A 22206-nucleotide genomic window follows, 5' to 3' on the forward strand; every position below is an offset into this window, starting at 1 on the left:
ATAAATTCAGTAGATGGACTTTGGCCCAAAAAGAATCCTATGGCCTCTAACCCAAAATCATGATTTAGTTTGGTATAAAGACTTTCTACATCAATAGTAACCCAGTGCATTCTTGCCCCCCATTGAACTGTCTTAATTTTGTTCAAAAAATCAAACACATCTTGAATATAGGCTGGTAGCAACTTAACTTTAGGTAATAGGTGAAAATGGAGAAATTGGCCCATTTTATACAAAAAATATTTCCTTCTAGATACTATAGGATGTCCCGGAGGATTTGTTAAGGATTTATGTATCTTAGGAAGGCAATAAAATAGAGGCATCTCACATCCTTCCACCCCAAACATCTTTCTTATGTCATTGTCCGAAAAATAGCCCAACCTATTGCCTTTTTAAAGTAAATTGGTGTACTTATCTACAGCTTCTTTGCACACTTTTAATTCTACATTCTACAATTCTATTAACTTCTAGTTAGTGTCTCTTTTATCTTTTGTTCAAACAGAGAGGACACATTATAGGAGACATTAATGAAGGATGTTGTAAAGTGTTGCATGAGGTCACAGAGATGCAGCCAGACATGCTGGTGAATGGAAATATCAGTGCCCACTGATGTGTTATTGGCCTTGATGGAAGGTGCATGAGCATGTTTGAGAGGGATTACGGGGTAGACAGCTGCATACCCACTGATGCTTAGGCTTCTGCAGGAAAGGATCCAGAGACAGAGAGACTAGGAGAGTTTCTTCATCGAGTCCCTCTGAAAATGCATTACATGAGCCAGGTAGTTCAGCACCCTTATGGTGAAGGTAGTTGTAGTGTACACTTGCTTTACAAATCTGTCCAGTGGCTTGAACTCCTTGTTAGGGAAATGGACAGTACAACTCTCCTCTGCGATGTCTCTCCTGGTGGTTGCTTCTACCACCATAGAATCAACCAAGGGTCCCTTGCTCTAGAAAGGCACATCCTTCGGAGAGGCTAAAACTTTATCAGGCTTGTGAGGAATTGGTTCAAACACATCCAGTTTCTTCTGAGCCTGCCTCGAAACCAAATTCATGAGTTCATCACCGAGAGAGAGACTACTCAAGAAGTAGATGGGTAAGCTTCAACAGCCTCAAGGAACACTGATTCATCAGGGGGAAGGGGCATCAGTGGACCATCCCCTCTTCTGTCTTAATAATTCTAATATCTTACCAAAGGAAATATCTTCCAGGGGGGATTTAGGGGATCCCTTACCTTCATTGAAGTCAGTATCCTTGGTGAGGGACTCCTGATGGGAGTCCAAGTGCCTCCTTTTGCACACATGCTTTTGAAGTACTTCCCCAATAGGAGGGACTGGGGAAGATTCCAAAGTGGGTGGAGAGTCCACAGAATGGACTTTCTCAAGGCCTGGAGGGGATGGCTGTCCCAAAGTGACAGAAAGTAAAGGCAGAGGACCCAAAGAAGCCAGCAGGGGAAGTGGTGGCTCAGAGTGGGAGAAAGATACCTGCTCTTTTGACTGAGAAAGGATTTTTTTCAAAGGCCGAAGCTGAAACTTGTCCCTTAGCAGCCCTTGTACGTTCCAAGGAACCCAACAAAGGCATACTCCGAGAACCAATTCAGCTCAACTCTGAAGCCAATGCCAGAGCCAAGCTGTTGAGAGCTAAAGCCCAAAGCAGAAGGGAAGGATCCACAAGTTTTGGAGTTGATTCCAACCCCCAGTGCCAGCTATGAACCACCAGCTTCAAGAACCATCATGATCTGATGCAGCTGGACAGCTCCCGAACCCCTGACAGTGGTTGGTGCATGGAGGACCCCCAGCTGGATCTGGGCCCTCAGGAATTTCCTCATCATCCTATCCATGCCTGCTTTGGAAAGGCTCGTAGCTGACCACACCAACCTTAAAGAACAAGCCATAGACAGTGGCTTGGAAATCCTTTGGAGTGATCTCTCTTTTAGAAAGGGAGGTCGAAGCCTGAGATTAAATGGTTTTGGGGAGAACCTGGGTCCAAAGAAAGGAGGGATAGGGGATCTAACCCTAATAGGCTTCAAAACAGAAGATGGGTCCGAAGACTTTGACAGCCTTGGAGCATGGCCCAACAGCCCAGTCAGATCAGGCAAATGTTTTTGAGACTCTGTTTCCCTATGTTTGTCTAAACTCTTCTTCTTCTCCTTATCTTATTCTTTTTCTTTAGATTTCTCATTCTTGCCTCTATCAGGAGACTTCTTGCTGGAGGGTGATGAATAAGAGGGGTTACCTTCTTCCACATAGGCAGAAAGAAGCCCATTCAAGGCAAATTTCAATTGCTGGTCACACAGCACTCCAGCCACAAAAGTGGAGCAAGCAGAACAATCCACTACCAGGTGTGCAGCCCCTAAACAGTACACACATTTAGAGTGTGGATTTTGAGGAGGAATCATGTTGCCAGAGGAACACACTTTTTGAAACTGGATGCCTTGCCCTTCATCCTGCAAGTTGCAAGCTAAAGCTAAACAGCAACACTAAAACAACAAGAGAAAAACTCTTAAATACTCACACCAGAAACCGGCACACTAAACAATTCTATCAACAAACACTAATGTGTACTAATAACTCTTAGAATAAAGCAAAAACTATAGATTCAGAATGCAGTCCTGACAAAAAAAAAAAAAAAAAAAAAAACAACAGCGAAAGGGAAAGGGAAACAGTAACAAGCTAAAGTTTTTTTTTAATATTGGACAGGATGACAAAAAATAACTTCAATTGAGGTAGGAAGGAAGAAGAAATACTAGATGAACAATTACAAAAAAACTTCTGAATAACACTTATCTGTCAAAGAACTGAGCCATGGAGATCCATGGCTGTAGTGTTTGAGCAGCAAACGAGATCTGAAGTATTCTAGTTGTGGATAGTAATATGAGTAAGGGGAGCAGTCTAAGCCTTGGATCCAAGGTCTAAGAGCTGCTGATGTCAGATCTATATGGCTCTGAAGACCCATTACTTGAGGATGGATGGAAGAGACAAAATCTGATCTATTCTTTCCTAAGCCTCCTAGGGAAAATACTAGCAGCACCAGGCCTTATCCAGATTTTCACAATGCACCCAGCATCTACTTCCTTCCTAAGCAATGGTCACCTGTGCTGTATACCTAAGCCCCTAAGATCACCAGAGCATGCTACCACTTGTGAAAATATCCTAATCATTGATGATATATTAGACAGACAGTCGTCCCACTCACCAGGGTGAACAGGACAAGTGCTAGGATTCGTAATATCACTAAAGCCCTTAGATCTCTGTCCTTAAGTATGCATATGATCTGATCATTACCCTTTTTGGTTCAAATCATATTAGATGTTCCACCCAGGGAGAAATGAAGAAAGAAATGGTCAAGCTCTGAAAGTATGTAACTGAAACTGGGAAGAAAATGGTCTTAAACAGCATCTTGCTATCACCATGAATGGTACTACAATACAAACAGAAAGTAATTAATTTCATTAATTAGCTCTGTCACTTGTGCCTTTTCCAGGGGATCCAGTGTGTGTCAGCAATGAAAGAAGAAGATGGTTGACACTTCTGCCTATTTCACTTGGGATGGTCTGCACATTTTCCCACAGGACTTCTACACATTGGGAAAAACACTTTCTATGACAACAGTATAATATCAGTTTTCCACGCATTTCAGCTTAATAAATTTGAACCAGTCCTGTATAAAGCTGGCACTTTTCAACTCTAAGAGTCTAAACAAAAAAATACCTAACCCTGCGGCCTTGTTGACCCTTGAGCACATACGCGTCTTGTATAATTAATGAAACCTGTTTCCACTGCTGTGAAAACCTTCCCCCTTTACCTGAGGTTAGCACCTGTCATTACTTTAGATCTTCCAGTGGGTGCATATCCACATTTATCTTTACTAAAACAATGACCTTGAATTCCTAGATACATTAGTATCAATGCACAAATCCAGTTAGCATATCACTACTAATTAAAGAACCCATTCGGCATCTCCCACTGTCCATTTTTACCTAAAGTGAGTTGAGTCCTACATTATTAACCCTCACAAAATTTTACTGGTCATTTTCAAATACACATCTATAAAATGGTGAACATACACTATCTACAGCAAAAATGCACTGTTTCCTGAACTATGTTAACACAGTTTCCTAGTCCAGACACTGCCCTACTCTCCAACTGGTGGTTCAGCTCTCATTGACCTTATCCACACTAATATTTTAGTACCAATCTGCGCCACATTTAAATAACCCTCAACCTGCCATATTGTTTTCTCCAAGAACTGAACACAAGATTAGAACCATGAACTCCAGCATATTCAGGGATTTCTCTAAGACCTTTCTACTAGCAAAGTCATATGACCTGATGAAACTTAAAACTTTTCCCTGGCTAGGGTCATTACAACTAAAGTAGCTGCTTAAACTACTGACTTTTACTCCCACCTGAATTCCTCCACTATGGCATCTGTTCCTAACTACCACAAGTATGATGGCAAATTTAAAATTAAGCTCCTATGGAGGAGCACTAAGGAATAAACTCAAGTCTCCTCCTTCTAATGGTAATCTCAAAAAGGCCTGTGACATACTTGGGTACAAGACTGAATACCGTAAAGTCAAATATCACATGAATATCACCACCACTTTCAAGGATAAAAAACTGAATCCTGCAAAACCATATATGAAATGAATAACACCACCTCCTCCAAGGATAATCATAAAGCCCTCTTTAACTATGTTAGGTTTCTCCAAAGTAATACTCAGTACCACCTTTTCAGATCTAGAAGATATTGCTAATATACTTGCAGAGACATTTAGTTTCAGTTTCACCCCCCCCCCCCCCATTTATCCCTCATTTCTAAACTGTCCCTGATGCCTCCACAATTACATTGGAACAGGTCATAAATGCTATACCCAAAATAAGAAACATTAACCCCATAGGGCCCAACAACATTCTAGTCCTGGTCAGCACTAAGCATAGTCTTAGTGATCTCCTCAGGTACCTTTTTAACCTCACAGCCTTACCATTATTATCTGCAATGTGGTATAGAGGTTCATAGGTACTTTCTAGGCTATTGATTTGTGAGGATCTTAACAAGCCTAGTCTTACATTCTCATGGTAATTTTTAGTCCTTGTATTCTGAATACAAATAACCTAGAAATAGGCTGAACAAGGATATGTTGGGACATTTACATGTCTCCACTGTCCATGGGGGCAGGGGTGCTAAACTGATGAAGAATTTGCAGTTACCCATCCATTCATCCAAATTACATTTAAATAGAGTAAGATAAGTACTTTGCTTTACATGGATTTAAAGGGTCTATATTAGATCACCGAATGCTTAAAAAAGTGAACGGTGATTAATTGACCCTATGTAAGCGAAAGCTTACAATGTCGAACCAAGGGGGAAAAAAATCGGTGTTCCAACAAAAAATTAAAAAAAAACAAACACTTTAAACATTACATTAAGTGGGGGAATGCACCCACACACACCCCTACTTAAATATACCAACTCCGAGACCGCACTACAGTGCCGAAAACGGCAAAGTAACGAAGCGGCCAAGCAAAATCTTTCCCAGGGAAAGAATTTGCTTAAAAGCTGCGTCGATATTTTGCCGTTTCAGTCTTAAGTTCTACTAATAGGAACCCGATTTAAAGATAGTGCCACAGAATTATTTATTAATTATTTATTTTGCTGACATTTGTTGACCAGGAAAGTCCGACTGAGTGAAAACCCTTTTTCAGCGGAAGCTCGGGGAGAAAAGCTCCACTTACAAAAGACAAGTTTAGTCAGTACAATAGTATAAAATCCAGACATCACAGATATAACACATTTTAACAAGTCTATTTACAAAATATACATTTGTGAAGTAATACTAACAGAATGTCATGTTAGATTATAGGAAATAACGGAGGGTAAGGAACATTGATGGACTAGAGTACAGAAGAGCAGTTAGAATATATAAGAAAGAATAAGACTGAGGTAGATTGTCAGAATTCCAGACTTAAATTGAAAAGAGTAGATTCAAAAGAGAATATAAGGCACGTATCTATATATGAATGATCAGAATGGAGGGGGAAGGGTATGGTGAGAAGAAAGTAAGGGTACAGAGGACGTTGTTGTTGATGTGTCTTTTGGCTTTTCCCAGTTAGGGGTTGCCACAGCAGAACTCCGGTCCGCTAATGATTGGCAGTAGATTTTTACGTGCCGAGTTGCCCGCCCTGATGCACAACCTTCAACGAAGGTACGCCCATTCACGCATGTCTCCACACAGAAGATGCTCTAGCTGAGAATCGAACCAGACGTCTTACTGTGAGGCGACAATGCTACCGTAGCACCACCACCAGAGGACAGAGGAGAAAAAATGTGGAAAAAGTCAAGCTTCAACAGTAAGGAGGAAGAGGGTAAAAATAAGTGTAAAACTTAGGGCATGGGGGAAGGGAAGGGGAGAAAGGTTTGCTTTTTAGGGTGGAATTTTATGGGGACAGTCCATGAGTTACTTAGGCGATGTTCTAATGCATTCTTGAATTCATGAGTCTGGTTGATTTTTCTAATTGACAAGGGGAGCTTGTTCCAAGATAGGGAAGTGGTATTCTCTGTGATTACAAACCTGTCCCATCAACATGTTCTATTTATTTTGCAAAATAGATTGAGATCACTTGAGTGGGTGCTTATGATGTCATAGGCGTTTTGAATATGTAAGAGGGCTGACAGAAATGGCTCTGTTAAAGCTCTCTAAGCAAAGCAGTGGTCATCTGTCAGTAGCCTGAAATTGAGATAAGGGACAAGGCTTTGAGGTGGTCTGCAAAGTTTTTATGCTTTAGGCCCTTGATTTTTTTTGTAGGAAAGTTTTCACAAGTGTTTGGACAGGTACATACCTATATTATAACAGAACTCATAAATAATTTCACTGTTAGCCTACAGTGCTTCAGTCACAACCATTTCAGCTTTATGAAGGGCAGCCCTGACTACTGAAGCTGGTTGACTTATTTGAGAGGGTAACCAAAGCACTGGATAATGTAGTAGGTACTACCTACCTTGACCTGACAAATGCCTTTGACACTATCCCAAACTCTGCTATCATAAATAAGCTTACTCCCTTAAATATCAACCCTTATGTAAGTTGCTTGACCAATAACTGACTCACAGACAGGCCCACATGTGAGGGCTAATGGTATATTTTCTTCTAAAAGGTGGCCCAACAATAGCATACCATAGTGTCCTCTTCTGGGTCTACTCCTCTTTGGCATGCACTTCTCTGATGTCCAGGATAACCTTAAGGGTCACTGGCTTGCAAAGGTTCCTGATGAATGCAAACTTGGTGCTCTCAGGAAACTCCACGTCTGATACTCATATCCTGCAATAGGAAAACCATAGTAATATCAAGTGTCCATGGTCTAAAGCTCAGTGCAAAATAAAATTGCAGTGTAGTATTCTTTGCGACCCCCCCCCCCTTTTCAGAGACCTAGACACATTCATTGAAAAATGAGTGCTCACTTGACCACTGTGTATCAAATATCATAAAGAAGTCCTACTTATTACCACAACTGATTACAAAAGGTATATCCTCCAGATCCAAGAATGTTATTGTCCCTCCCTAATCCCCATAATCAGGCCCATAATAGAATATAATGCCCCCTTCATCATGTACATGTCCAATAATTTCAACCTCCCCTCAACAATTCCTAAGAAAGAAAATGTTAGATATGCCTCCTTAAGTTACTTTGAGCAACTGAAAGCCCTTTCACTCTTCTTCTGTTACAGATTATTATCCTGAGAACTCTATTTGGCCTTTAAGAATATGAAAGACCTCATCCTGGATGATTAAGTACATACCCCCCCCAAGAAAAAGCAGAAAAAGGTAATACCACAAACACCTGTCCCAGAACCTATTGACCAGAGAAGCATCTCTCCAAAAGGATCCATCTATGAAATAGGGTCCTGTTCCATGTGAATGCAGCTCCCAAACTCTCTTTAAAAGAAGATGCACTGGCTAGACTCTTAACAGTCTACTGGATAGATTGTCTAATATGAACTGATGAACCTAGAGGACCACAGTACCGAGATGAAAGTGGTATTCTATGGCATGCAGCACTGATTAGTATTCTATGGCCCCCTCTAATAATCGGGTAAAGGATTTTCTACAGCAGGGGCAGAATATAGAAGTACCATGCAACTCTGCGAACAGTTACCGTGTCATCAGTCTGTACAATACAGCTCTGTAAATGGGGCAGCTTTTATGAATTACTCCAACTACTGATATAGATATAGCAGCCTGACAGAAAGCTCCATTAACTTACATGCTGTTGCTTGATACATCACTACTCATACCACAGCTATTTAAGCATGACAATTTAAGGGAGCAGCCCTTTATGTGATATTGTTTTTCACTCTGTGGGAAACGTGTTACTAGTACTTCAGTCCTGTTTTGTTTTTTTATTTTTTTAATATGCTCAAGGATTACTGCTTACCAGTGAAACAACAAGACAAGCTTTCACTATCTGTTGTTGATCACTTGGTCTTTTGAGCAGTAGCAACTTTGTACCGAGAATAAAGGAGGTGTAGTGGGTGTTGGGAAATTAGGGCTGCCATGGTGGTGCAGAGGTTAGCATTGCCACATCACAGCAAGAGGTTCTCTGGTTTGATCCTTGGCTGGAGTGCCTTCTGTGCAAAGTTTGCATGTCCTCCCTGTGGTCGCGTGGGTTTCCTCCGGGTGCTCTGGTTTCCTCCCACATTCCAAAGACATGTTGTAGGTGGACTGGACACTCTAAATTGGCCCTAGGTGTGAGTGCGTGCATGTGTGTGCCTTCTCTGGAAGGTTGGGTGCCGGGCTGGCAACTCAGCACTGTAAAACGTCACTGCCAGTCATGAGCAGACAGGTGATCCACTGTAGCGACTCCTCACCGGGAAAAGCCGGAAGAAGAAGAAGGTGGGTGTTGGGCAATTACCCCTTGCAAAACAGCTTTTATCACTCTATTTGCCAATGCATTTCCTTGTAAACTGCACTTACCTGAGTACATGTGTTCTGAGCATACGTTTATCTTGGTTGCCTAACACAGGATATATTTCTTAAGTAGCTGTGAAACAAACCAACTTGTTTTTGAGAACTTATAGCTGATCTACATACATTGGGCAGCTTTTGTTTATGAATCCTACAGTATCACATTCACTTTGAAAAACAAAATTCTGTTACTACTTGTGAATGCTCCAAAAATGAATACTTTACAAATGACTTTGGCCTCCTGTTAACCAGCAATGGATATAAAGGCAAATAATGATGTCCTTCATGTTAGGGCTAGTAGTATCATGAACAGGAAAACAAAATACTGTTAGTGACAAATTCTCCAGCCAAATGAACAGCTGACAGCAAAAGAAATGTAACATTTTTGCAATACTGCATGCTAAAAAGGTAATCTGAAGCAAAAATAATTAGCTGCATGACCAGAGTTGTATAGCAAAAGTGACATAGACCACTCAAAACTCAAAATGTTCATTGACTGACAAAGACAGTTCATGAAGCTTTACAAGTTTAGACTAACTACACCTCAAGCCTTTGCTGTCAAAAATGGCAAATTATCAGATCAAAGACAATTTCAGAAAAAAACTGGTATCTGATGTTTCTTCAGGTGAAACAAAACTCATTTACTAAAGCAAATTTGCACTTAGCAATCCTAATGTTACTTGCATCTTTATCATTTCTGTATTATCTGAATTTGAATATACGTGGAGCTTTTAGCTCCAGAAGTAGTGAGAATATTAGAACTAATTACATCTTGATGGAGATAATATATTGTCACGCTGTCTCTAATAATAAATAGATCTAAGATACCTGGTCTTCTCAGCATCTTTTCACACAGTCTTCACATATGGCTGTGCTTTTACTCCTGGCGGTTTTACACCATCACTTATTTTATCTTCAAAGTCTCCCTCATGTGAGTAACTGCATAGTTCATCATGCCTTGTTTCCAAACTGGTTTTATCTCTCTTTAACACACCTTATTCACCTTCTACTCTGCTTCTTTCTACCAGTTTGTCAAACTTTTTTCCACTAAAATGGTAAAATAATCCAGCACTTACCTGGCAAAGGTGAATGGTCTTCAAGGCTGCGAATCTGAACAATGAAGGGATGCATACCATGACACTTGCCCTGGGTGTACAACTGAGCAAACACTACAGCATGTGTTGCTGATCGTCCCACTAAAAAAAAATACAGTAAACAATAATGTAACATCTGCAAGCAAATCAGTATTCCAAATTATGCCCTTTCCTGACAATGTATATTACTGATGTGTACTACTACAATATAATCAGCATCACTTTCAAGAAGCTTAAACAGTTGTACCAACACATTACTAGCAAACTGCAAGTAAAAATATTGGGATAAAGAACATATGTAACACATTGAATCATTACATTCAGCACCAAAAGCTATACTGAATGGGGAAAATGAAGGCTGGACTCTGTAGACAAGTGCTTTTTGAAATTCTAGGGACTGTAACTGCATCCCTTGAAATAACGGAACCATAACCGGAAATGTTAGGAGTATATGTTAAGTACCGGCTTCATGTACCTCAATGTATCTTCCCCCCACTCTAAGCGACATCAGTCTCAGGTCAGTATACATAAGCAGCAGGGTTAGGTTCATGGAGGGGCCTCCTTGCAAAAATGTTTTAACAGTGTAACAGCAAGTTTTGGGACACACAGCTTCAAGTCTCACACTTATGACAGTGATTACTATAAACAAGTACTGATCAATAAAGTGCCATGGATTTGCATCACAGTTAGAACTACTAGGAAGATGCATTTTGTTGACAGACTAGCAACTGATGCACTCCCTTGTAAATTTGTGGTATGAACTCTACTGATTTATCACTATGACCCACCAGTATCCAACTTCTAATTCCAACAGGGATGTCTTGGCCATTAGGGCACTATTAGCAATATACTAACATGAGGTAGAACTATTCAAAAGTAGCATTCAAAGCACTCCATCAAAGTGAATATCCATATATCTGTGGCTCCTTCACTGGATTAATCATAGCAACTAAAGCATGGCCTCCCTCTCTTCAGTTCTTTCCTACACTTGGAGTTAGGTTGTCTGCATCACTGAAGCTCTTTGCAGTCCAAGACATACTGTTTGCTTCATTTTATTTTATACAAATAAGCTTTATTTCAAGTGTTCATATCTTATTTTTTTCCTTATGGCTCTGTTTACATTACAGATGTTAAAGTGACTAGTCTGTAGTTCAGAACAGATGGCTTTATGATACAGAGAGAGACAAAGCCCTGACTGCATCCCAGACAACCTGAGATTACTCAGCAGCTTGGGTGATCAGGTAGCCAGAGAGGGCAAGATGAGAACTGGACATCAGCTTGTCACCTTGGGAGGAAACTGATGAGGTCTGACCTGCTTTATTGTTGACACATACAAGAGGATGAATGTCACAGTAAGGATTAAATGGGCAGAGATGTGTGCTTGGCTCTGCCAGGTAGAAAACATGTACTGTATGTGTCATCATATGAGTGTGCACGCATGTGCTTCTGTGATGGCACAGTAGGCCCTTACTTTTGCAGGTTTGCATATCAGCACTCAATGGAATGGGGTAGGGTAATATCAAAAAAATCACCTGATGGCTGCCCAGATGCACTGCCCTGGGCACTCACTCCTTTATATATATATATAGAAAGAAAGTACAGTTGTGTAAGAACTTACCATAACAGTAGCTGTTCTACTATTCACTAATGCAGTATTCCTTACAAAAGGGATATCCTACAGAGGATAGCCATATTTGCAGACAGCATACCAAAGCCTTAGGCCCGTCCAAGTGCTGCATGTCAGACTTGTGTCCTATGTCCAAGGCATAAGGTACATAAGGCACCAAAGAAAAAGAAAAATTGTGGGAGAACGAAAGACCCCACGACCAGATGTTAAAGAAGAAAAAGGGGGGAAAAAAAAACAGGGTGAAGGAGGGAGGGACCAAATATTGCTACAGTGGAAAGTATGACATTTACTGTTATGTTAGGTTTTTACACAACTATACTATGTCCTTCCTTTTCACTGTAGAAGTATTCCTTACAAAAGTGAGAGTACTAAAGCTACTGAAGAAGGTGGGAGGAGGTAGAAGCAATACATGAACCCTCCAAAAAACATGGAGGGTGGACCTGGCAAAACCTGCTCTAGCCCTAGAAATAACACACAACTTGTAATGCTTAGTAAAAGTATGTACAGAAGGCCAAGTAGCAGCTTCCAAAATAGATTTAGCATCAACACTCTTGAAGAAAGCTTCAAATGAGGCAGATCAAGAATAGAAAAAAGCTGTTGCCATGAAAACATAACAAAAAGAAATGGCTTTAGAAATCCAAGAGGAGATGTTTTGCTTAGGAAACACCTAAAACCAATTTCTTGGCATGAAAAGAAACAAAAAGTTGTTCATATTTCCTAATATCTTTGGTTTTATCTAAATAACATCTGAGCTGTCTATGCAAAACCAAACAATGTAGAACCCTCTCACTGTTATTTTGAGGGGAGGGAAAACAAAGGAAGATGAATGGTCTTATTCAAAGATAAGTCACTGACAACGTTAGTCATTAAAGAAGGATTGCTCCTTACAGACACTCTATCTTTGTGAAAAAATTAGAAAAGGAGGAGCCACCATATGATCCTGAAGCTCAAAGACTCTTTTGGCACATCAGTCCCACCAACAAGACACTCTTCCTGGTATACAATTTCAAAGTAGAAGACGTTGCTGGTTCAAAAGGTAGCTGAGTTTACAAATGGACCATAACTCTTTCTGAATTGATACTTACACTAAAGAACTTGTGTATTTTATGTGTGATCTGCAGTTCTGCTTCAGACCTATGTACATATTCTAAATAGTTTTTACTTTGTTAATATGTTGTCTTAGGATGAGAATACTGTTGTCATTTGTTGTCTCTTATTTTTTCATGGGACATTTAATAAAATATTTGAATAAGAAAAAGGTGGCTGAGTTAACGTTTCAAGAAAAAAATTAAGGTCTTGGAGGTCTAATATGAAAGACACTTTTCAAAAACTGTTTAGCCTCAACTCTAGAGGGAAGTTGTGAATCCAAAGGCAGACAAGCAGAAATGGCTGACAAATGCTAAAAGATGAGTATGCCAGACCAGAATTGAGCATCTGATACAAATAAGAAAGAACAGTAGGAATACCCACTAGCAGAGGGTCATGTTCATGGTTATAACACCAAACAGAAAATCTCTTCCATTTAGCAACATAAGATTTTCTAGTAGTGGGTTTTATGGCCTCCTGTAAAACCTAAAACACTTCCTCAGAAAACTGATGGTGAAAAGAAATCAAACCCTTATCACCCAGAGAATCAACTGTAGGGTGAGAGGATGAAGGTAAATGAGACAGCCCTTGTCCTGTGTGAGAACATCCATCCTGTGAGGTAACTTGTGATGACTGCCCCTGACCAGGTGAAATAAAAGGGGAAACCACTACTTTCTGGACCAGAAGGGAGTCACTAACAAGATTTTGGGCCTGTCCCACATGACCTTGTGTGGGACCCTTGGCAATAGGGGAAGAGGGGGATAAGAATAGAGGAGCATCCCTTTACAAGAGAAATACATAGGTTCATAGGTTCATAGGTTGGTACTAAGCTATCGCCCTAGAGCCTATACAAGCCTAGCCATAACAATTCCCTGGCTATTTTATCCCAGAATATTTACTTCCCTGGTCCCCTGTCTAGCAGGGCAACTGACGTGATCCCAGGGGTGAATTTCCTATCTCCCATCCAATCGTCAAAGTTCCTTTTGAAGAGGGCCAAAGAGGTGCACAGCTTGACAAGTATGGGCAGTCTATTCCACAGTATGTGGAGTCTCTGGGTCAGGAAACTATTCCTCCAGCATGTTTTGTTCATTGTGATGAACAGGTTTTGATCCTTTGAGCATGTAGCTCTGAGGGATTGGGATTTCTTACTGTAGCATGTCCAACAGCACTGGGTTTGACATGGCTTTGTATGTTAACCAGAGATCGCCTCTGAGTAAACGATATGCGACAGAGTATAGCTGGAGTTTTTTTAGACAGTCAGCATAGGGCATCTGCTTTAGGCCTGTGATTCTTTTAGTGAGGTTTTTCTGTGGCCTTTCCAGTTGTTGTGATGGGACGTTGTACTCTATAATGGGTCTAATGAGGGATGAGTACAGTGGGACTATGACCTCCTTTTTTGTGGATAAAAAGCCCTTAGTGTTGAGGTGTGCCACACAGAAGGATTTCCTGACTGTTGTGGCTGTGTGGTTATCGAAGATGAGACCATGTGTCCCTAAGTCCCTTATCACACTTTCGGTGTTTAGTGTACTGCCACTTTTGTGGTAATTCATGGGTACATGTTTTTTCCCAAAGGGGGATAACTATACATTTCTTGCCATTGTGCTTGGGCCCATGGCTCTGGCACCAAGCATCTGTTTCTGTAAGGCCCTTTTGTAGGCTATCCACATAATTTGGGGGAATCAATAATGACATGACATATACTTTCCAAGCCAGAGGACTTGGCAGTCTAGAATATAACTTAGGAAGTTGTCTGCTCAGAGGGGAGGCAAAAAGATCTACTTTTGGGGTACCCTAATGATGGCCAATGTCCAGAAAAACTACCTTGTGACACATCCACTTGTGAGGATCTGTCCTGAACCTGCTCTAATTGTGTTCCATCAAGATTGTGCTCTGAGGGAATATAAACAACCTGAAGAGTCAACTGATGGCAGATAGTAAAATCCCAAGTTATGAGGGCCAGTCTGCAAAGATTGCAAGACTTTGTGCACCTCTGCTTATGTACCACATGACAGTGGTGTTGTCTTTAAAATTCCTGAGGGGACCTAGACCCCAGAAAGAATACAAAGTGTAAAAGGTTAAAATCAGAACTCTCATCTCCTTGATGTTGATATGGTCTTTTACCTGCTGAGGAGACCAGACCCTTTGGACCCTGATGTTGGAGAAAGCCCCCCAACCCACGTTTGAAGCATCTGTAAACAGCTCCTGAATGGGGGATGGGAACTGAAAAGGTGAACCTGGATTTAAAGAAATATGGAAAATTCAGCATAGGAACTTCTGTAAGGCAAGAGAGTAACGGGAAAGTCCAGAGGATGACAATGCTGCAGCCCACTCCCTTGAGATGCCATTGACACTTCCACATGTGGAGTCTGGCCAAAGGAACCATTGGAATGGTGGAAGCCATAAACCATACAGCTCATAAAAACGGTCTTGCAGACATCACTGTAAAGGAAGAAGAGACTGGAAAAATGCTATCAAAGAGAGGACTGTGGGGGGAGGGAAGGAAGAAAAGATATCACTGATAGGGTCTGAAGCCTGAATCCCAAGAAAGCTTGGTCCTGTGAAGGGGTCAGAATAGACCTTTTGAGATTCAGAGTGAAATCCACATGGCAAAGAAGGAGAATAGTAAATTCAAAATCCTGCAGAACAGGCTGAGAGGGGGCTTGAATAAGAAGGTTGTCCAGACAGGGAAATATCTGAGCACCATGTAGTCTGCAAAGGGCTATGACCAGTACAAATCACCTTGTAAAAACCCTCAGTGCTGTAGAAAGACCAAAAGGCAAAGTACAAAACTGATAATTTGTTTATTTATCCTTTGTTGACTGGGTTAGTCCCACTAGGCTAGGAGTGTCTTTTCAGGGGAGACCCAAGGTTGTATTTGTACTACTAGGGGAAATTTGGCCAGGGCATCAAGGAACTTCCCCTACTCATTATTCTTGCACATTTTGCAGGAGCACTCTTTTCATTCCAAGGCACGGAGGTGGCCCAGAGAAACAGGGAGGCAGATGGAGAGAGAAGATGATGGGCTGGTGAAATAAATGGAGGAGAAAGCAAATATTGAGGCTGAAGAATCTGTGCTTGATTCTTGAGACAATGTTCCAAAGATATCTGTCTGATGGAGATAAGTCAGCAAATGATGGATGTATAATTACAACCCTCTAGTCAGAGGGTTGTGGGGTGATTTACATAAGGAAATGGTGATGCAGAGTGAGCCAGAAAATGAAGGTGGTGTTTCTTGGGGGAGCATCATGGAGAAAATACAAAAGGAGGATGCAGAGACAATCGTGAAGAACAGTGGTGAGATGGAAAAGAAAACATGCAGAGAAAGTAAACGAAGGCAAAAGGGAGTAGCAGAAGAAAATGAAAAATGGAAGTATGTGGTAAGGATTCAAAGTAAAGACAAAGAAATGGACAGGTATGATGTTTGGACAATTTAATAGCTCCTTTGGGTATAAAAGCATATGAGGTAATTGAATTTATTGTTATTAACAGAAACATGATGTAACATTATATTTGAAAATTTTTTTTCAATAGAACCTTTTTTTTGAAAATGTGAAAAAGAAAGACTGTAACTCATGGAATCTTTATGTGATAAAAGCATTTAACAGAAAAATAAAAAAGAAATTTCACGTACAATTTTGAACAGAGGTAGAAAGAGAGACTTTGAAAGGAAATTTGAAAACTTTATGTAAAGAAGTACTGGACATTGCAAATATTTATGACAAAGGGGGTTTATGGACTGGTGGCTGGGATTGTAAATAGAAGCTATGCACTTACAATAACCTGGCATTTGTGTTGTCCATTTTCATTCTTCCTCACTGTTGAGTCTTCGGGTTCTATTTTCAAGACTTTAGGATCTGAGTCTCGAGCTCCTCCCCCATAATACATCACACCTTCTCTAACCCCTCAGATCGAATTTGCTGCCATACACAACAGGATACAATCCACAAGGAAGAAACAGAACAGATCAACGAATTTGGGACCCAAACCATGAACTTATGGGTTCCAAACTCTTCTAGGTAACTTCTCAAAGAAACCTAGGCTGGGGGATGGTTGGGAGGGATGTGAGGAAGAATGAAAATGGACAAAACAGACGCCAAGTTATTGTAAGTACATTTTCTATATCTGATGTTGTCCTTTTCATTCTTCCGCACTGTTCAGTCAGAGCCCTTAGCTATATAATTCCTGGGTGGCCCCTAAGGAAGGATATGCCTGTCGAGCCAAAGGATGCCCTGCTTCTGGAGACCATGTCCAATTTATAATGTGAGACAAATATATGAATCTTAGACCAGGTGGCCGCATCACATATCTCATCAATTGAAGCCCCTGGCATAAAAGGCTGATGAAGTGGCCATGGATCTCATACAGCGAGCTTTAGGTGGACAAGGTAACTGAATATCTTTTTGGTAATAAATAGCAAAAATGGAATCAGTTATCAATTTAACCAAGGTGATCTTGGATACTGCTTGACCCAAGGGATTAACTGAAAAATATATAGAGTTGATCAGATTTTCTGTGCTTTTTTTCCCTATGCAGATAGAAATGCAACTGTCTTTGAACATCAGAAGATATAACATATATTCTCCTCTGTTTGAATAATTTGGAAAGAAAACCGGTAACTGTATTCTGTTGCTACTTTAGGCATAAAGGAAGGGCTAGTTCTTAAGGACCTCTGTCTTTATGAAAAATGATGTAAGGGGTTTTGGCTGATAGGGCTTGCAATTCAGATACTCATATGGCTACCAAAAATATTGTTTTCCAGGAAAGAAATTTCAAGTCATAACTGTTGGCTCATTCGAATGGCTTTTGGGTGAGACCTTGAAGTACAACTGTAAGATCCCTAGGTGGAGAAGGATCTTTTATTGGTGGTCTTAATAAGAAGATAACTTGCATGAAATCCTTGCATAATCTCGAAGAAATAGCAGAAGGTCTTATTCCTGAATGAAAATTAGAAATGGCAGCTAGCTATAAATTTATAATAGAAAAATTGACGCATTCATGATAAAGTGAACTCAGAAAAAGGAGAATAGCTGACGTGAGTGCTGAAAATGGGTCAGTATTCTCCTTTGATGCCCAAATCGAAAATCTTTTCCACTTAATGTTACAGACCTTTTTGTGGAAGCCTTCTGAGAGGCCAAGATTCCGTCATATACTGGGGAAGCTTTTGTACAATCACCGGAAGTGGAGAAACCATGCAGCCAGTATTAGGGTGTGCAGACTGGGCTGATGACATTCTGATATGTGAGAAATAAGGTCCTGACTGGGATCCAGTATTTATGGGGGATACTTGAGGTGAGACCATAGGAACTGTAACAATATCTGATGAGGCCAGAAAGGGGCAATGAGGAGAACTGTGCTCTTCTTTTCTTCTACAACTTTCTGTAGAAATCTCAGGATCAATGGTGGGGGGCGGGGTAAGCATAAAGGAGCCCCTGGGGACAATCATGAACTAGAGCATCCCATGGTGAATTCCCCCTTCGGGGGGATTAGAACGAAGTACTTGCTGTATTTGCTGTTTAGGGGTAAAGCAAAAAGGTCGAAGGCTGGCCTCAACAGCTGAAAATCTTGTTTGCTACTAATTGATTGAGGGTCCACTCATACTGAGTAAGAATGGACATGCTCAGCCTATCTACTAATGTGCTGGTGTCTCCGGGAATGTGCATTGCAATTAGAAAGTGATTTGAAGAGATCGCCCACTCCCAAACCCTCATGGTCCCTCTGCATAAAGGGTAAGACTGGGTTCCTCCTTGTTTGTCTATATACCAGACCACTGACATGTTGTCTGTATGAATCACAATATTCCCAAGAGGGAGTAGTTCCTGAAAGGCTTGCAATGTGAGAAGGACTGCTGTCATCTCCATGACATTGATATGCAGCTTGGTTTCATCGGGGAACCACATGCCTTGGACCATCTTTCCTGATAATGCCCCCCCACCCCAACTGGGAAGCGTACCAGGACACTGTGGCTACTGAGGGAGAGACAGAATGGCCTGCCCAGATATAGATCGTTTGACTGCTTCCACCACTGGAGATAGATTCTACACATTGGGGTTAGTTTGATAGCAGAAGAGAGAGAGAGACTGGTAAGAATTGACCATTGAACAGCCATTGTCCATTGAAGAACTCGCATAAAAATTCTTGCCAAAGGTATTAGGATGATGGCCACTGACACAGATCTTAGTGCTCTGAGGACTAACTTTGATGGTGGAGGTGGATGGTCTAACAAGTCCTGGACTTGATGTCTGAGAGGTAACGATGCTATTTGTGTTAAAGTGTTCAGCTGCATTCTTATAAATTATAGATTCTGCACAAGGTTTGATTTCACTAGATTTACTGAAATCTCCAGGGAATTGAAGATGTGCTCCAGGTATTCCCTGATTTGAATCAGTTGATGGCTTGTTGGTGCAGTAAGGAGCCAATCGTCCAAATATGGAAACATCTGGAACCCTTTTAGCCTCAGGTGAGCTGCAACAACTGCCATATATTTGGTAAACGCCAGGGGGGGCTGTGGTGAGTTCAAAGGTCAGTGTTTTGAGTTGGTAATGATTGGCCCCAGTTGAAAGTGCAAGTGCCTCCTGGAATGTTTGTTAATTTTGATATGACAATACGCATCCTGGAGATTTAACTCATAGGTGTGTATTAGGCTAATGGTCCTGGAGCCTTTACAAGCCTAGCCCATAGGATTACCCTGACATCATGCCACCCAACCTTAGTTCCCAGTGCCTCTGTCGAGTAGAGTCATTGAAGTGATGCCCGGGGTGAATTTTCTATTTCCCATCCACTCATCAAGATTTCTCTTGAAGAAGGCCAGTGAGGTGCTCTGTTTGACATGTATGGGAAGTCTATTCCATAGCATGGGCAGTCTCTGGGTTATGAACCTGTCCCTCCAGCACATTCTGTTGATTGTGGTAATGAGGTTGAGATCTCTGGAGCATGTGGTGTGGAGGGATTGGGATTTCTTTAGATGTAGCATTTCTAACAGAGCTGGGTCAGAAATGGCTTTCTAAGTCAAGCAGAGATGGCCTCTAAGTAGGCAATATGAGACAGAGAATAGTTGGAGTTTTTTGAGTCTGTCCATATAGAAGAAGTGTTTAAGGCCTAGGATCTTCTTTGTGAGGTACTTTTGCGACCTCTCCAGTTGTTGCAGGTGTCTAGTGAGGTACATGCCAAATGGGGCATTGTACTTGATGACTGGCCTAATGAGGGAAGAGTAGAGGGAGACAATGACCTCTTTTTTCCTGGATGCAAAACCCTTAGTAATGACATGTGCCACACAGAAGGACTTTCTGACCACAATGGCAATGTGGTGCTCAAAAGAGAGGTTGCTGTCAACCTGTGTTCCCAGATCTCTTATAACGCCTTCTGTGTTTAGTGGACTACCATCGATGTGGTAATTCATGGGAAATGGGTTTCTCCCAAAGGGGATGATGACACATTTTTTAGTAATGAGCTTAAGGCCATGGTTCCGACACTAGTCGTTGGTCTCTTTGAGGCCTTTCTGTAGGATGTCAGCATCAACTGGGGAGTTAATAATAGCTCCCAACTTGCAATCGTCTGCTAACTTTGTCAGCCAGAGTCCCTTCGTGTTGGCCTGGACTTCATAGAAGTAGATATCAGACTGGAGAGGACCCAGGACCGACCCCTGTGGGATTCCACTCGTGACTGGTCGGCAGTCTGAGTTGGAGTCTGCTACTTTCACACTTTGGGGTCTATCTGCGAGCCAGTTTGCAATCCACCTAGTGATATAAGGGTTGATGCCTAGCTTAGTGAGTTTTTCTATGATTCCTGAGTGGGGAATGGTATCAAAGGCCTTGGCCAGATCAAGGTAGGCTGTATGAACCACCTTGCCTTCATCCACAACTCTGGTGACTGACTCAAAGAAGTCAACCAAGTTGAGCAGTCACGATCTACCCTTCACAAAACCAAACTGTGTGGGATCCAGAGTTTGGAGATTCCCTGTATCCTTGTTTATTAGGTCCATGATGATGCATTCCATAGCTTTGCATATCAGACTCATCAGGCTAATGAGGCAATACTTCCCAGGGTCTGTAGTCGCTCCTCCTTTGTGGAGAGGGATGACTGTAGCAGTGCACCATTTGGTAGGGACAAAGCCTGAGGTGAGGTTGTGATTGAACAGGGCACACAGTTGAGGTGCCAGTTCACTCTGTAGTTCATGTAAAACACAGCCAGGGATATTGTCAGGTCCCATAGAAGCTGTATTCTTGGCCTTGGACAGTGCTGTTCTAACCTGTGCAGCAGTAATACTGGGTGTCTAGGAAGCTACTGGTATTGTGATTGGTCTTTTGGGAGGGGAGGGGTGGGGTAAAGTTGGCAATGAATCTGTCGGCCAGTATATTGGTAACATCTGTTGGCTCAGTACAGGAGGTACCATTGTGCAGTAGCTCAGAGCAAATCTGGGTATTGCCGTGGAGATTCTTTACATAACTATAGAAGGCCTTGTGGTTGCCTTTACTATCTGCTGCAATTCTGTTTTCATAGCTAGCTTTAGAGGATTTGATGTAGTATGTCAACTTTTTGTTGAGGCTGATAAGGGAGTTTTTCCAGTCTTGGGACTTCACCTTATTCCACATCAGTTTCCTCCTTCTGTTGTAGAGTTTGTCTATGGTAGGGGACCACCAGACTGGCTTCTTTTTTTGGAGGAGAGTGCCTTGGTTCTACTGGTTTTGGCGAGATCCATGCATTTGTGTATGTATTCGTACAGTGCATTGGTGTATGATTCAGTGGTCATGCAACTATTCTCCTTTTGTATGGGTGCCGTGAAGTTAACCATCTCTGTTTTTCGCAGCCCAAAGTTAGCTTTGGAGAAGTTTTTCATGGTGGCTACCCTTGCGGGGTGGGGGTGGGAGGGATGTGGATTTTCAAGGTGATTAGTTTGTGGTCGGATCTGACTAGGGAGGAGTTGACTACTGGTGTAGAGCAACAGTCACCAATCTTAGTATTGACCAGGTCAAGGATGTTGATACCTCTAGTGGGGGTAAGAGCAAGTTGGTCCAGGGCATTGGAATTAATGAATTCCAGGAAACGTTGGGCAAGTGTATTGGTACATGAGTAGTTTTCCCAGTTAATGGAGGGGTAGTTGAAGCTGCCCAGTATGACAGTGTTAGGTTGGACCGTAATATTCTCCAGGGTGCTTAGGAACGTGGACTGTGAGTCTTGCGACATGGTTGGGGACCTATAGCAGGCTACGACTTGAATCGCTGTCTTACCCAATGTTAGGTGCACCTGAAGTATCTCTGATGTGTTATGTTGGGCTACCAGTATGGAGGTGTGCACATCCTTTATGAATATGAAAACAACACCGCCTTTGGAGCTTCAGTCCAAGTTCTGGGGCAGAAAGGTGTGGAATGAGTTATAGCCTGGTAGTGCAGGGGTGCTTTCTGTTGCCTTGAACCAGGTTTCTGTTACAGCACAAATGTCGATGCT

The 22206-nt window shown here is 41.6% G+C and overlaps 1 protein-coding gene across 1 annotated transcript in view; it reads right to left on the minus strand.

Annotated features, from left to right (window-relative positions):
* The window catches only part of ACOX2 (acyl-CoA oxidase 2), a 1215466-nt gene that overhangs the window by 872288 nt on the left and 320972 nt on the right, over window positions 1-22206 (minus strand). The window contains exon 5 of the mRNA XM_044078809.1: window positions 10035-10154. Within this exon, the coding sequence (XP_043934744.1) occupies window positions 10035-10154 (120 nt within the window). The remainder of the gene's footprint in view (window positions 1-10034; window positions 10155-22206) is intronic.

This window comes from Protopterus annectens, chromosome 7.part1, assembly GCF_019279795.1.
Source record: "Protopterus annectens isolate FY-2018-M chromosome 7.part1, PAN1.0, whole genome shotgun sequence".
Lineage (NCBI taxonomy): Eukaryota > Metazoa > Chordata > Ceratodontiformes > Protopteridae > Protopterus > Protopterus annectens.